The sequence below is a fragment of the Ahaetulla prasina genome, chromosome 4, assembly GCF_028640845.1.
Source record: "Ahaetulla prasina isolate Xishuangbanna chromosome 4, ASM2864084v1, whole genome shotgun sequence".
In the NCBI taxonomy this organism is placed as follows: Eukaryota; Metazoa; Chordata; class Lepidosauria; order Squamata; family Colubridae; genus Ahaetulla; species Ahaetulla prasina.
In genome coordinates, this window is record NC_080542.1 from 41964982 (window position 1) to 41981015 (window position 16034).

Sequence of the window (16034 nt, forward strand, 5' to 3'; positions counted from 1 at the left end):
GTATCATTGGATATTTTTAAAGCTTTTGATTCCGTACAATGGGAAACTATTAAAGTAATTGTGGAGGCTTTAGGCTTTGGTAATAAGTTTATACATGTTATTTCAAAATTGTATCAAAAAAGCAGTGCAAGAGTGAAGGTGAATGGAATATTAACTGAAGAGATAAAATTAGAAGCAGGTACGAGACAAGGATGTCCCTTGTCCCCAACATTATTTTTATTGGCTATGGAAATATTGACAAAAATGATAGAAAAAGATGAAGAATTAGAAGGATATAAGGGGTATAAGATAAATTTGTATGCGGATGATACTTTAATTATTTTGAAAAATGTAGAGAAAGACCTGAAAAAGATATATAAGCATTTGATAGAATTTGAGGAAATGACAGGATTGAAAGTAAATTGGTCAAAGTCAGAATTATTGATGGATAGTAATGGTAATGAGTCTGAGAATATGCAAGAGCAATTTGGGATAAGGATTAAAAACACATTGAAATATTTGGGTATAGTGCTTTCACTCAAGGTTAAAGAATTGAAAAAACTTAATTATGATGTGGTGATTAATGAAATTGAGAAGAAGATAGATAAATATAAAATGTTAAAGTTGTCTTGGTTTGGTAGAATTGCAATGTGTAAGATGATGTTGCTGCCCAAGTTTAATTTTTATTCGAGATGCTACCGCTAAATTTGACAGAGAAAGATATTGAAGGATATCAGAAAAATTGGACAAATTTTGTAATGGTGGAAAAGACCTAGATTAGTGAAGAAAATGTGGTATCAAAATCAAAAGGAAGGTGGATTAGGAATCCCCAAATTATTTAATTATTACTGTGCGTATGGTATCCGGATAGTGGTAAAAATATTTAAAGGTGGAGATAACTATTGGAGAGACTTAAAGTTAAGGGATATAGAAATTTGGATCAAGGTGGTTTTAGATAAAGCAAATTTAAAATGTGTAATTAGAAGTTATTGGTTAAAGGATTAAGTAAAAATGTGGAATAAATTTGTTAAAATTTTAATTCGGATATAATCTTTTGGGAAGACAATTGGAAAATTGGCCGATTAAAACAATATAAGATGTAATGAAGTGATTAAAGAGGAAAATATAGAAACTATTAGAGATTGGATAAAAGTTTTGGAAAATGAAAGGAGGAATAAAGAAATTATTGAAAAATTAGGGTTAAGTTGGTTTGAAAAAATACAGATAGAAAAATGGACAAAAAAATTAAGGGAAAACTATTCGATAAATAGATGTGAAACTGAATTTGAATATTTAGTATCTCGGATTATGAAAGATGAAATTGGGCTAAAGGGACTCGTTAGTAGGGTTTATAAGATTATAAACTCTGATGAAAAATTACAAAGAGTGATGAGGACAAATTGGGAAAAAGATCTTAATATTGAAATACCAGAGTCAGATTGGAATGTGAATTGGAATAGTAGAATTATGAGAACTTTATCTATAAGGATTAAAGAGCATAATTATAAAGTTGTTTGGAAATGGTATTTGACTCCAGTAAGATTGTCACAAATGGATAAAAAAATTAGTAAAAAATGTTGGAGATGTGAGATGGAATTGGGGACTTATGAACATATGTGGTATAAATGTGATAAGGTTAAAAAGTTTTGGCAACAATTGGAGAAAATGATATTTGAAATGATGGGGAAAGTAATAATATTGAGAGTGGAAACTATATTATTGTTGGTAATTAAGGAAATAGAATTAACAAAATATGAAAAAGAATTGATTAGAATTATGATTATAATAGGTAGAATTATAATAGCTAGATATTGGAAATTAGATGTGATTTTTAGAATAGAAGAGTGGAATTCTGAAATGTGGAAATTAGCCTTAAATGATAAAATGACATGTGATATTAAAATTAGAAGTGGTGTGTATAAAGAAGATATTTTCTGGAAGACTTGGAAACCATTCGTGGACTATGCGCTTGGAAAATTGGACGCTTCGGTACCTGTACCTCGAGAACGTGGATTTTGGCAATCATGAGGACATATCCGAAGACCCAAATCTTCCTTTTTTTATGTATAGCACAAGGGTGCAATAATGTATTTTCTTTTTTGTTTGTTAGAAAAAAGCAATTAAAAAAAAAAAAAGGCAGAAGAAATGGGTTTGGGATTGGGGATATGACTAGACACCAATCTGAAAACTGTAATTTGACAGAAATGTTCCATCAGCAGTGGGGAGGAGAGAAGGAGGGCAAAAGAAATTGAAGAATGAAGATGCAATGTATTCCTGTAATAGACATACCAACAACAGTGATTCACAAGTAGTGAGGAAAGCAGTGCTCTAAGCAGAACTTAAGTGCTCCTCAATCCAGTACACCCAGTGTTCTAGCTGTACAACTGAGTTTTGTCCAGCTTTCTTGAAGCAGGCAATAGGACACACAAAGACCCCCTTCATTTTTATTAAGGGTCCACTGGATCTTGCTGGTTTCCAAGTCCAGAACTGCATTTTTTTCCTTGGTGAAGTTCCTGCTGATGTAAGGTTAGGTATGATGTTTCCCCTCTAGCCAGCACCTTATCGAGGCCCAGTTGCTGCAGTTTCTCTACTAGTTCAAGCTGAAGATGCTATTCGGACTCTTCTCAGGTTTTTTGTGTTGCAGTGGATGCAGTCCTGAAGTCAAGTCAGCATAACTATCCAAGTGGTAGTGCCATGGTGAAACCAAGGGAGAAGAAAAGCAAGAGGAGGGGGTTGGATCCCTAATAACCCAGGGCAAGGATACAAGTGCCAGTCCTTGGCTCTGTGCAGAAATGCCTTGCTTTGACAGTAGAGTCACCAGTCCAAGCGCCTTCTCTTTCTTCTCCTGCCTGCGTTGTTCCTTAAGGCAGGGGTCTCCAACGGTGGCAACTTTAAGCCTGGCAGACTTCAATTCCCAGAACCTAGCTAACAAAGCTGGCTGGGGAATTCTGGGAGTTGAAGTCCGCCAGGCTTAAAGTTGCCAAGGTTGGAGACCCCTGCCTTAAAGTGGGACTGAGGAGGGGAAGATCGGCTCAGCCCTGTGCAGGGCCCACAAGACAGCAAATCTGTATTATAAAGACTAAGGAGGAGGAAGAGTAGGAAGAAAAAAACACACAAGTATTTAGTCTAAAGGCTTTAATATGTTTGGTGCTTAATTGCAAACATACATCCCTATCCACCTTGATTTGTTCTGCAATAGCCTCTGTGCGGGCTGGAAATTCTGGCAACTGGGAAGTTTCTTTCACAGAAACTCTTTAGAACAATATCTAAATTATATGGTATTTTCTCCACTAGGTGCAGATGCCCGTGATTACCTGGGCCCTGAAAATACTAATTTTCTATATAAAATAAGAAAGGAGCACATAATGGAGCAAACCAAATGGAGAAATTGGCTGGCTCCGCCCTCTTCCATTCAGTCTGCTAAGTAAAGGAAAGCTTTGCAGGATGTGGCCTTGTGCTCCATTTCCACAAATTGCTCCTGCTGGTGAATAGGAAAAGAGAGTTGCCCTAATATTTTGGGGCTTGACTGAGTTCCCTCTTTCCGAATTATAACAGCATTTTTAAAAAGGTATTTTTTGGTTCCCTTTGAGGTAATTGAGGCAGGCTCCTGGCAATTCATATGGGTAGTGGCTGCCTCCCGTTGTGCCCAGGCTGGCTGAGAGCTACAGACTCTGACCCTTTAAAGCCCAATTCACCACCATTTTATTTTTAATTGGGCCTTCTGCAGAACAAAAGGAGGGTTGGAACTAGCACAGCATGTGAATTCTGTGTCAGCCGTAACACCCTATTTTTAGCAGTCTCCTGAGCTACAAGAGGGTCGCCTTCTCTAACCTGGCCCCCTTCAAGTGTCTGGGGACTACATTTCCCAAAATTCCTCAGCCATGCCATGAGTGCAGCAGCACCTGCTTTCTAAAATCAGGTACCTGATCTTGGTGTCCAGGAGGAAGATATTTCCTTCTTGGTACCTGATAGAAAAAGATGGTGGAGGCAGAAAAGCTCTGGCCCATTTATTAATCCTATAGAGGCTCCTAAGATTACTACCAATTGGGGGGGGGGGTCACTAAGGCCACAGACAGGCAATGACTGGCTATTCAGCACCTTTCTTTCCATTTCTTCAGTGACTAATATATATTTTTACAAACATATTCACACATATATTCCTAGGGCACTAAAAACTAGGTCACATTGACTAAATTACATTAAATATAATGTATATTTTCTTCTAAGAACTTCCTTACTATTCTGGCACAAGACGTTTGAGCATTCCTAAGACTGGAACGTTTTACCTTTAAAAATATCGATAGGTACATTATAAGGTAAGATCACCTTATCCCTAGTGCTATCTGTCTCTTAATTTTGAGTTTTCGATAGTTTTTAAAATTTTAATCTGTGTGGTTTTAACATTTTAACATATTTTAATTCTATTTGTTTATAGTCTATAAGCCAGCTAGAGACCCCTAATAGGACAGATGGCTATCATAAAACTTTAATAAATAAATAATAAAACATATTGTGATTGGCCTATGAGGCCTGACTTCTGGTTCACCCTTTATATGTTAGCCATGAAAACCAGCTGTGTTATTTTGGGCCACTCATTTTCTCTCCACCCAACCCACCTCAGAGGGTTGTTGTTCTGGGGAATAAAGGAGGAGAAAGGTGTGTTGGATATGCTTGCTCCCTTGAGTTATTTATCAAAAAATAAAGGCAGGATACAAGTAAATAAATAAATAATCTATAGGTTCCAAATGTTTCATTTTTTTTTCTTTTTTGCAACTGAAATAGGCTTTGTGTAAAGAAAACTCGAAACTTAAGATATGATGTTCCAAGATTTTAACCCACTATATTTTTTGCAGACTTCACTGCCAACCTCTCTGCTTTTCTGCAAACTAACTGAAAGGAAATTTGTGATGCTGACTTTCAATACTGAGACTTCAGCTGATCCTGTCCTCAGAAAGATGAAAATGGAAAGCTAACAAACTAAAAAACTAATGCTATCGAAACCTTTTCCTAAATCAAAAATGGGCAATCATTAATATTTAGGGAAGGGTGGGAAGGAGCCATTCCACTGTGGAAAATGATGTCATATCTGAGGTGTCATATCTGAGCTTGGAACATCATCTCTTAAATTTCGAGTATTTCGATGCAAAAAAGAAAATTCCCAGAATTACAAAGCAAACATCTTCTCCAGGGAAAACAAGGAAGCTTCTTGATGTGGGAGGAAGGAACTTCATTATATTTTGAACTTAGCTGATAGGTAAGTAGTGACTTGCTCCCACCAACTCTTTCCTATTTACCCTCCCACACATCCTTGGGCTGAAAAGGTCATAGAGACAATGATTACATCACAACATTGCCCCCAAGGCAAAAGAGAGGAAGTATAAATCCAGCAGCTCTGGGCAGTAAGTACTGAAGAACATACATTACAAGCTCCATAAAGACAATCAGTGAGTCCTAGATTTTGGGGTGGGGTATAGGGGTTCTGTCTAGCTGAAGTCATCTTAAATGATCATCTAAAAACTGTATCTATATGATCCAGTAATGGCAAGGAAACCTTAAAGAAAAAAGATGAGCAAAAGTTAAGCAGCTTTTCTCCCATGCCCCAAGTCTATCAACAGACCTTCAAAATGTTCTCTTCTGCTCTTTTGATCTGGGCAACCAAAAGCTAATTTGAGGAAGCCCTTTCTTGTCAAATAGTCCTTCATACATCTGCAATTAATTATTAAGCATTATATATGAGTAAGATCTGATTATGAGAATTAATTCAGTTTAATAAATTTGAATCTGCGGTGATGCAAGCTAGTTAAAAAATAATATTAGATCATTCGCTTCTATGGCTGCCTTTCCTGTCAATAAATGGTAATTGTGAACAGGGGAATCATTTGTAGATATGATATCACCGCTTTCAGCCATCTAAATGGGAAATGCCTGATTATTGCAGTTACTTTTGTGTTTAATCAGGGAAACTTTGCAATCAATTTCCCTTATCTCTGGAACTTTCTGCCAAGAAATATAATTTGACTATTAATTGCGGATTGAGCCACATTTATTATTAGCTGCTTTTAATTAAGATGCTTTTAAATATTGAATATGCTGCTGTTTTTAAAATTGTAGTTTTAAATTAAGAATATTAGAGTTTTGAGACAACCGAAATGTTGAATCCTACGAATGTTTTGCCCTCTTGATGATCTGCTAGACATTTTAAGAAAGCACAGATTTGGAATGTCCAAAATAAACCAATAGTTATTTAGTTGGATAAATCAATTCAGTTACCAGTTTAAAGTACTTCCAAATAAGTCTGTGTGCCAGCTTTCTCCATTCTAATCTTCTAAAGAAATGCTGACATCTACAACTTCTATCACCTCAAACTAGTACTCTCTTTGGGAATGATGGATGTTACACTTTTGAGACCTCCTCAAGGTTCCAAGTTTGACAAGATCAAAGAATAACATCATGGTCTATATGTTCCACCTTCATGTACCATTTATTTATTGAATTGGTGCCCAGCACCAATCTTCAACTAAGAAATGACATTTTATGCAAAATACAAGACATGCATATACATATAAATTATGTATATGTTTTATTACATTGACAGAGATATAATGCATTTTATTTATTAAATTTATATGACACCCGCCTCACTATCCAGATTTAAAGCCTCATTAAACATGTTTATAAACACAATTAAAGAGTTTGGCAAGGATACAAATATTTTGTTTATTTCAGAAAAATAGAGAAAGAGCTATCCTTATTTCCTTTGGCAATGAGTTCAAAAACCTGGAGAGCAACTCTTAGGAAGTCTGTTTTTTCCATTCTTTCTAAACACCTTGAAAGTAGTAAGTTCAACAGAAGAGTCTTTTTTTGAAAAAAATTATATTGGAGCAGGCTCAAAAGAAAGAACATTGCCTTTCAAAAATGTCATCTATAATAACAGAGCATAGTATAATTCTTAGCCAAGATTTTGAATTTTGCTTAAAAACAGGCAGTTAGACAAAAGAGCTATTTTAACATGGGAGTTTTATGAAACTTTTAACAGTTTCCTGCAAGAGTCAAGCTGCAGCTTTCTGGACAGCTGTTCCCTAACATTTAGGTAGATTTTCTGATTAGCTCTGCAATTTGAACATGCAGTTATGTAGCCATCCAACCATTTGACTCTGTAGGGATATTAAGTCACAGAAAGTTCTGCTGTCATTTTCTATGTGCAATGCTGGTTTAGGATGAAGAAAGATGCTACGGTCCCGGCTGCCCAGTGTCTCAGCAGGAGGAGACTATGGCAAAGGACTTTTTGGCAGGGAAATGGGACCTTTGCAAGACCAACTTCGCCATGGAGAATACGACTTACTCAAGTTTGCTCCCATGTTGGAAAGTGACTTTGTGCAGGTATGTCTAAAGATGATTTCTGATTGCCAGATGTTTGTTAGTTTTGTCACTTGCTGCCAACCTTCCCTATAGAAAATATGCTTTTTAAAATTAAGTTTCTGATAGCAGAATAAAGCAATCTATAGCAAATTCAATATGTTCCAACAATGGAAGCAAAAAGAACATCTGAGTGGATGAGGATCATTCCCCAGATGGGACCTTCCAAACTATCCATTCATTTCCACCTCCCTTCATTTGCTCAGGTGCCTTTCCACTGGTTTTTGCAGTGGAAAACTCCTGGGATTACATTTCCTATCTATTATTTCATTAAAAAATGTATAAATTGAGGGTGTTTGCTCTAGGATGCTCAGCAGAACTGGATCATAAAAACAAGCCACAGGGGAAAACAAATTCTTCTTTTACTGGTCTTTTTATTATATATGTTCAACCTACATTAATAAATATTTGTAAAAATATAAGGGAAATAAGGAATGCCAATTTTGCCATATAAGAAATACAGAGATTGCATTGATTGTATTCTTGGGAGTTATCAAAGTAGACAACTTGGCATGCACATATGTTTGTGTTTTATTGGAAGGGAAAAAGGGGGAATCTAAGCAGTAATACAAGCAAAGGGGGAAAAAACAGATAATTTTCTACTTTTTTTCCTACCTGCAGGTTCTAAATAAAACACTGACTAATTTTTTTTTTCCTGAGGAAAAAAGATTTTAGGTTGGCATTTTATATTATAGAATTCTTCTTCATAAAGGAACTATCCAGAATATGTAGGAAATAATCCAAGCTATCCAGTACAACAGCTGTTTTTATGTTTTATCAATTTGATCATGGCATGTAGAAATTTAGCAGATGCAAAGTTGTCATTGTTGGCACTGGAATATGGTGAAAAAAGATGGAACTGATTTATTTCCTGCTTGCCAGGCTGCAATTCTAGAGCAAGGAAAAGTAAGAGGAAAATAGATGGTGGCTGTAGGATCACCCTTTTCCCCTTAGAAATGAGTGTCAGTTTTGGAAGACAATTTTCTTTTTTGCTTCTTAAGTGCCACATAGTTTAGCTGGGGAAGTTGCCATAGTCTCCTCCTGCTGAGACACTCAGCAGGAGGACCGGGACCGTAGCATCTTTCTTCATCCTAAACCAGCATTGCACATAGCATTGTTGTTGGAGCAGTAGAAAGTTAGTTATAACAACATTCCGTATTCAAGGAATTTTGCTTGTGTCTGATGTAGACTGAAGATTGTATCCAGTTGAGTGTGAAGAATTGATTGGATAATATGATGAACTTGTGGGTGTGGGGCAGGGCTGAGAACTGTCAGCTGGGTGTGGAAAATCTGGAAGCTTTCAGATTTGGGTTTTCCCAGCTGTGCCAACATGACATCTCTAATAAATTGGCATTTGAGGAATCTCAAGCCTCAGAGCTTTATTTCGTTGGGGGTGTTCCTTGGAACCCTGACAATGAGAATGAGAAATTTTGAGCCTTCATGGTGCCTTAAATTGATCCAATGGTCTTAATCAGCCAAGAGCAACATTTACAGTTGAAATGTGCTAATACTTCTTGATCTTGGAATCAGTTTTCTCCAACCAGTTGGCAGCATTTAGGAAGTCTCTGCTCCTTTCTTAAATGATGTGCCAACCCTTACGCCACAGCCCCTGGAGAGGTGGATGTTCAATAAATCATGCATATGCCTCTCTTTCCTTACTGCCTCACATTCCTGAAAAAGCTGCATTTGTGGAATTTCTGCCATCATGGGAGCATGAGAAAATAATGAAGTCTGCCAAATGGCAGTAAAAACAGTGAATGCAGCTTTTCCGCCTCTAACAGCAGCCTTGATTTTAATAAATTAGTATTAGCAAATGAAGCTATAATGATTTGGCTATAATAAGTGTTACTATCTGATAATAACCCAGAGAGCAAGTAGCTAATAAAGGATAAGTAAGAGGGCCTGCTTAAAAACTGTAATCTTAATCATGAAGAATCAAAGAGTCTTCCTGCTCATTCTATGATCAATTTAAAGAGAAAAGACTTGAGTTGGATAAGGTGCTAGGTAACAAGGATTTAAATATTTAGAATTTAATTTGTTTTATTTAATAGAAAAAAGGGTGAAACAGAGTGATGGACGAGAAGAGGGTAAATTGTCCCATAATCAGTTACCATAATTGCCCAGATGCTTGCTTCTCAAATACATTGGAACTAGAAATCCCATCCTCCATGTCAGCGTAGTCACTGGAGTCTGAAAGTGATTTGAATTTGGTTCCTTGTGGAAGGAGATCTCTAGAGACTTATGTCCTTGCACCCCTGTCCTTGCACTGTAAAGGAAGCCTGGATGGATGCACAGAGCTTAAACTTCTGAATAGGAAGATCCATTGTTCCTATTAAATTCACCCAGAACCCAGAAATATTTACAAAATATTTACAAAATTAAAAACCTCAGCAATGTGAAACCCTACTGAGGATTATTTTGTAAGGCACCTGAAATTCTGGAGTCACCTGCTTACTTGCCTTCACAAAAGTGCTGCCTCTGCATTAATCCTGATTTATTCTCTGCAGATTAGCAAGCAAGGAGAAGTGATTGATGTGCACAATCAAATTCAGACGGTGACTGTTGCAGTAGCCTGCACAAGCCCCAGTCTGCTGGTCCCCAATATATTACTTTTGGCTCGTCCCCTCTTTCCCTCTGAAGAGCCTCATCCAAATCTTAAATCCTTCTTTCATCCACGCCGCCCAGCTAAGAGATATGAGCTCACCAGGTGGGTTTAGTTTTCTCTCTAAAATAGACGCTGAGATGTAGCCTCATCTTTCTCAAATCTTCTACTATAGATTGGCCCCTCTTTATATGGACTGGGATTACCTATTTCTGTAGAGCTAAGAATCAAATAGACCAAGACTGTGTTATTAATCACTGAAATGTTGCACAGCAAATGATGAGATCCTGGTCCAAGTCCAGGTTTATATCTTGTTGTGACTCCTGCCTCCGAACCTGGCCCCATGCCCGAAAGTGCCTTGGAGCTGGGCATGCTGCCAGAAAGTGACTCAGAGCCGGGCCTGCTGCCAGAAAGTGACTTGGACAGTGAGGGGGAAGGGCCGTCAGGACTTAACTCGGGAGCACCGGCCTCCCTGGCTCAGCTCCAGGAGTCACAAGCAGGCCAGGTGAAAGAGATAAAGATGCCTCCTTCCCCTGACTCTTCCCCCCCCCCCGGCCACGCCTGCAGACCCAGCTGACAGCAATCAGGCTTGGCTGAATCCTAGATTTCATAGGCAGGAGAGAAGGGAACAACAGAAGCAGGGGAGGGGCAAGCCTAGGAAGTGCTGAGTCATGGAGCCACACATCACAGGATATAAAAGGCAGCAAGAGCTGGTGTGTCTCTTTGTATCAGGCAAATCCATGGATTGACTAGAGCTGAAGGTTGTGACTCACCAGCGTCTTGGCAACTAATGAGGGCTATTGGCAGACGCTGGCTCTTTTGCTGCCAGAGCTGATAAGAGTCGGCTAATTAAGCCATCGTTCGGACGGAGGCGAGGAGGACACAACATCCCTAGACATGAATAAATAACTTTGGATCTGTAATTCTTTCTTCCATAACATGCTAGTGCCATTTTAGAATGTATATATATAGTATGAAGAGTGTTGGTCCAAGTACGCTGCCTTGAAGAACGCCACTCTTAACTGAACATTTTTTTCCCATTCACTAGGAGATGATTTAATTATTTCACTGCATTAACTCAGACAGAGATTGCAGAATATTGTATTAAAGATTGTTAAATTGCTTTAATTTAATGAAATGTACCGAACGAAACAACAGCTTTCAAATAGTAAAATTATTTACTGGTGTTCTAATAGCTGTAAATACAAAAAAGTTGTCAACTATATTCCATGCCCCTTGTCTTTCTCCCCGTCTTGCAGGCTTTTTCCTCTGTGTCTGGTTAGGATCTCAATCCACAATCCAGAGAAGAAGCAGCTACGATTCAAGCTGGCAAGTGGCCGTACCTTTTACCTGCAGCTCTGTCCCCAGCCTAACACCCAGGAAGATATCTTTGGCCTGTGGATCAAGGTTGTCAATATGCTGCGACCACCTTCAGACTTGAGCATAAAATCTCACCGCAAGACCAAACATGAAAGCTCCAGGTCAAAGGTGTACTGTCTTTCTATTGCTAACTTCTGTTTGTTTTTATATCATTAGTGGAATGGCATGTTATGGAATAATGTATGCAAAGGGGATCATTCCAAGACATTTGCAGTAAAATTGGAAGGCCAAGAACCAGTGGTGAAATCCATTTTTTTAAAATTTCTGGTTCTGTGGGCGTGTCTTGGTGGGTGTGGTGTGACTTGGTGGGCACAGCTTGGTGGGCGTGGCGGGGAAGGATACTGCAAAATCTCCATTCCCACCTCACTCCAGGGGAAGGATACTGCAAAATTTCCATTTCCACGCCATTCCGGGGCCAGCCATAAGTGGCATTTGCTGGTTCTCCGAACTACTCAAAATTTCTGCTACCGATTCTCCAGAACCTGTCAGAACCTGCTGGATTTCACCCGTCAGTAACATAGGTAGCTGCTTTATTCAAACCCAGACTATTTGTCCAATTACGGCAGTACTATTGACATTATCTAGGAACATGGTGTCTCAGTGGCTAAGATGCTGAGCTTCTCGATTGAAAGGTCGGCAGTTCAGCAGTTCAAATCCCTAGTGCTGCGTAACTGGGTGAGCTCCCGTTACTTGTCCCAGCTTCTGCCAACCTAGCAGTTCGAAAGCATGTAAAAAATGCAACTAGAAAAATAGGGACCACTTTTGGTGGGAAGGTAACAGCGTTCCATGCAACTTTGGCATTTAGTCATGCCGGACACATGACCATGGAAACGTCTTCAGACAGTGCTGGCTGTTTGGGTTTGAAATGGAAATAAGCACCGCCCCCTTGAATTGCGAATGACTAGCACATATGTGTGAGGGGAACCTTTACTTTTACTATTGGCAGACTTTCCTGGGAGTTTCAGAGAGGAGTCTTTCCCGCACCAACTTAGGGTTGTTGTACGGCTTGGAAAGCATTCCAAAAATGATGCACAAGCAAGATTTATTGCTCAGACCTTTCTGGTTCTTGTTTGTTTTAGAGTCCAGCAAGATCCTTAAATGTAGAAGAAAAAGTGAGTGTACAGAGTGTATACTTAGCATCTGAAACTCCCAGCCTTATCCATGAAGAGGTTGCAAGCAGACAAAGTCTGATAATGTCCATGGAGAGCCTGCCAAGCTCCCAAGAGCCCAGCTGGTCTCCCATTGCCAGTGAAGAAAAGATATTTGACTTTGATGGCTACCCACTGCCAGAGGGAAGGAGGTCACCACCACAGCCTTTTGAAAGACCTCCCAGTCGCAAGAGCCGAGGCAACAGGAAGGAGAGGGCTGGAAGCACTGCTTCTTCAAACAGGTATCCAGTTTATTTATGACCATATTTTTTGCCACCATAATCAGAAAAGGACTTGGATTTCATATGGGGAGGTCAAGAGAATATTCTGCTTTTTGGAAGGATTTTAGCGCTAAACCACCAAACAATCTATAGCTGAAGTATAGGGGACAGCTGCTAAAGCAAGTGAGATATCCCGATTAGTTGTGAAATCTAGGTTTTTCAGATGCTACTCAGCGATAGCTCCCAGCATTCAACCAGCATAGCCAAGACTGGGAGATGTTTTATGTTGACATTCAGCAATAACTAGAAGGTTTGTAATTTCTCCCTCTTGATAACTAGAACTGGAAAGATTTCACTTCACATTTTTATTCAGCTATGAAGTCCTCAGGTGATATGATATCCTCTAGAAGAGTTCATCCACAACTTCTATCATTTCTAAAAAGTAATCAGAATTGTATAACCTAACACACTTGAGGGCAACTGCTAGGAAAACTTACATTTTAAAAAAAGGAAATACACTATATTTGAGTCATAAATCTAATTTATCTGCAGATTGAACCAAGTATAGACGCTGATCAGATATTTTTAAAATTCTGTTTCCATCGCAAAGGCCAAGCATAGCCATCAGCCTGACAAAATTGTACAACTCTGGCACAGATGATGCAAGACAGGCTTGAAGATTACTGGGTGGGACTTCTACCACAATTGTTTTGTGGTTCTACTTTCTATGAGTAGCTTTGGGGATCTGAATATCACAGTCCAGCACACAACTGGAGGGCAAAGATTGGGCAGGTCTGCAGGAAAGAGGGGTGACAGTTCTTCAGCCCAAAACAAGCATTTTAATGTGACTAAAGGAGCGAAGCTTCAGGGGTTTCCCATTTGAGGAGATTGAAAGAGTTTGTTGGGAATTGTTCTTTCAGGAAAACCAGTAAGAGCGGCAGAGCGAACAAGAAGAAATCAGCCCGGAAAGGTAAGACATCCAAATGTTCCTGGCTCTATTCCCGGGGATGGCTCTTTTCTATGTTATTCCCCTACCATGTGATCCTGGGAAAGTTTTTTTTTTTTAAATAATCCAACTGCCAGAAGGGGAGAGGGGGTCTGCCCTTGCCCTCAACACCTCATGAGAAGCTAAAGAAGCATTTTCTTTCGTTTCTCTGCAGACTCATCCCGGAAATCCAGCAAGATCCTCTCCCTTATCAGTTTCTGCTCCTGGGGGAACCTGCGGAGAAGCAAATCCCGAGGCAAAGGAAAGAAACGCTGATCAAAGGCAGACCTTCAGTGGAGGAGCCTCTTCTCCACCTCACTGTAATAAAAACAAAATTGGTTTTCAGTTGAAGTTGTTTTGCCAAGCAAAAGACGGTAGTCACAATGATAATGATTACATGCAACCAAATAAAAACTGAATGCACAAATTACCACACCAAGCAAGAAGAGAACCTTCTGCGCACAAATTCCAATCGTGCCTTTTATAATTTTGTTAACAATAAACTTAAAGACTCAAGATCCATCCCACCACTAAAAGATTCTAACAACAAAGAATGCAATGACGAAACAGTTAAAGCAAACCTCTTCAACATTTTCTTTGGCTCAGTTTTTGTTAACTCCGATAACACATATTCGACATTCCACAAACGTACCAGCAATGATTATGATGACTTAACTCATATAGAAGAAAACGTTGGAAAAGCTCTTCATAACTTAAAACCATCGCTATCTATTGGACCCGATGGACTATGTGCATACTTCTTAAAAAAACTTTCCATTAATATAGCAGAACCCGTAAGTATTATCTTTGATAAAGCTTTCACTAACAGTTCCCTTCCCAAACTTTGGTCACTACCCACAGTCATCCCTATCTTCAAAAAAGGAGACCCCAGCTTAGTTGAAAATTACAGACCAATCTCTCTTTGCTGCGTCATTTGCAAAGTCATGGAATCAATCATCAACCAATCCATTACCTCACACTTAGAAACTAACAACCTACTCTCCAATAAACAATTTGGTTTCAGGAAAAAATTATCATGTATCTTACAACTTCTCCACTGTAAAAACATATGGACTAACAAATCTTGATCAAGGCAAATCAATAGATGCAATCTACATAGACTTCTGCAAAGCTTTTGACTCAGTAGTACACGATAAACTTCTCCTAAAATTAATATCCTATGGCATCTCAGGACCCCTTCACAAATGGATATCTGCTTTTCTAACAGACAACAAGTGGTCTAAATTGGCAATGCTTTATCAAATCCTGTTCCTGTCAAGAGTGGCGTTCCTCTAGGCAGCATCCTTGGACCAACACTCTTTATATTATACATTAGTGATCTTTGTGACCATATCTCAAGTACCGTATATACTCGAGTATAAGCCGAGTTTTTCAGCACGTTTTTTGTGCTGAAAAACGTCCCCTCGGCTTATACTCGGGTCTATACGGCTTATACTCGAGTTTTTTTTTTTTTAAGCCCCTCGGCTTATACTCGAGTATATACGGCTTATACTCGAGTTTTTTTTTCTTTTTCTTTTTTTCACATTTTACCGGACGGCGCGGGGAAGCCCTGACGGTGCAGTGAGAGGGCGGGGTGGGGGAGCCGCCAGCCTTCTCAGCTGAGGGAGGGAGGGTTTCCCCAACCGGTAGGTGCCTCATTTCCCACCCTCGGCTTATACTCGAGTCCCCAGTTTACCCCAGTTTTTGGGGTAAAATTGGGGACCTCGGCTTATACTCGGATCGGCTTATATTCGAGTATATACGGTAATTGTGTTCTCTATGCTGACGATGTCAAAATATTTAACACCACAGACAATATTTCTATCATTCAAAACGACCTTGATCATCTAACTGCTTGGTCTAAAAATTGGCAGCTCCAAATTTCACCCAGCAAATGCTCAGTCTTACATATAGAACCCAAACACTAAGTACATACTATTATTATTATTATTATTATTATTATTATTATTATTATTATTATTATTATTATTATTATTATTATTATTATTTATTAAATTTTTATACCGCCCTTCTCCCGAAGGACTCTGGGCGGTTTACAGCCATGATAAAAAACAACAACAGGATACACATAAAACCATAATTTAAAAAACTTATTATACAAATGGCCGAATTAAAACAATTAAAATAAAACCCCAAATTTTAAAATGTTAAAACATTAAAACTAATTAAAATCCTATTAAAATCCTATGCCAGTCCTGCGCGAAAAAACAAATAGGTCTTCAGCTCTCGGCGGAAAGTCCGAAGGTCCGGCAGTTGCCGAAGTCCAGGGGGAAGTTCGTTCC

At 38.8% G+C, this 16034-nt stretch overlaps 1 protein-coding gene across 1 annotated transcript in view; it reads right to left on the bottom strand.

Annotated features, from left to right (window-relative positions):
- Positions 1-16034, bottom strand: part of HAP1 (huntingtin associated protein 1) — a 321391-nt gene that overhangs the window by 144750 nt on the left and 160607 nt on the right. Inside the window, exon 17 of the mRNA XM_058182688.1 lies at positions 2980-3058. Within this exon, the coding sequence (XP_058038671.1) occupies positions 2980-3058 (79 nt within the window). The remainder of the gene's footprint in view (positions 1-2979; positions 3059-16034) is intronic.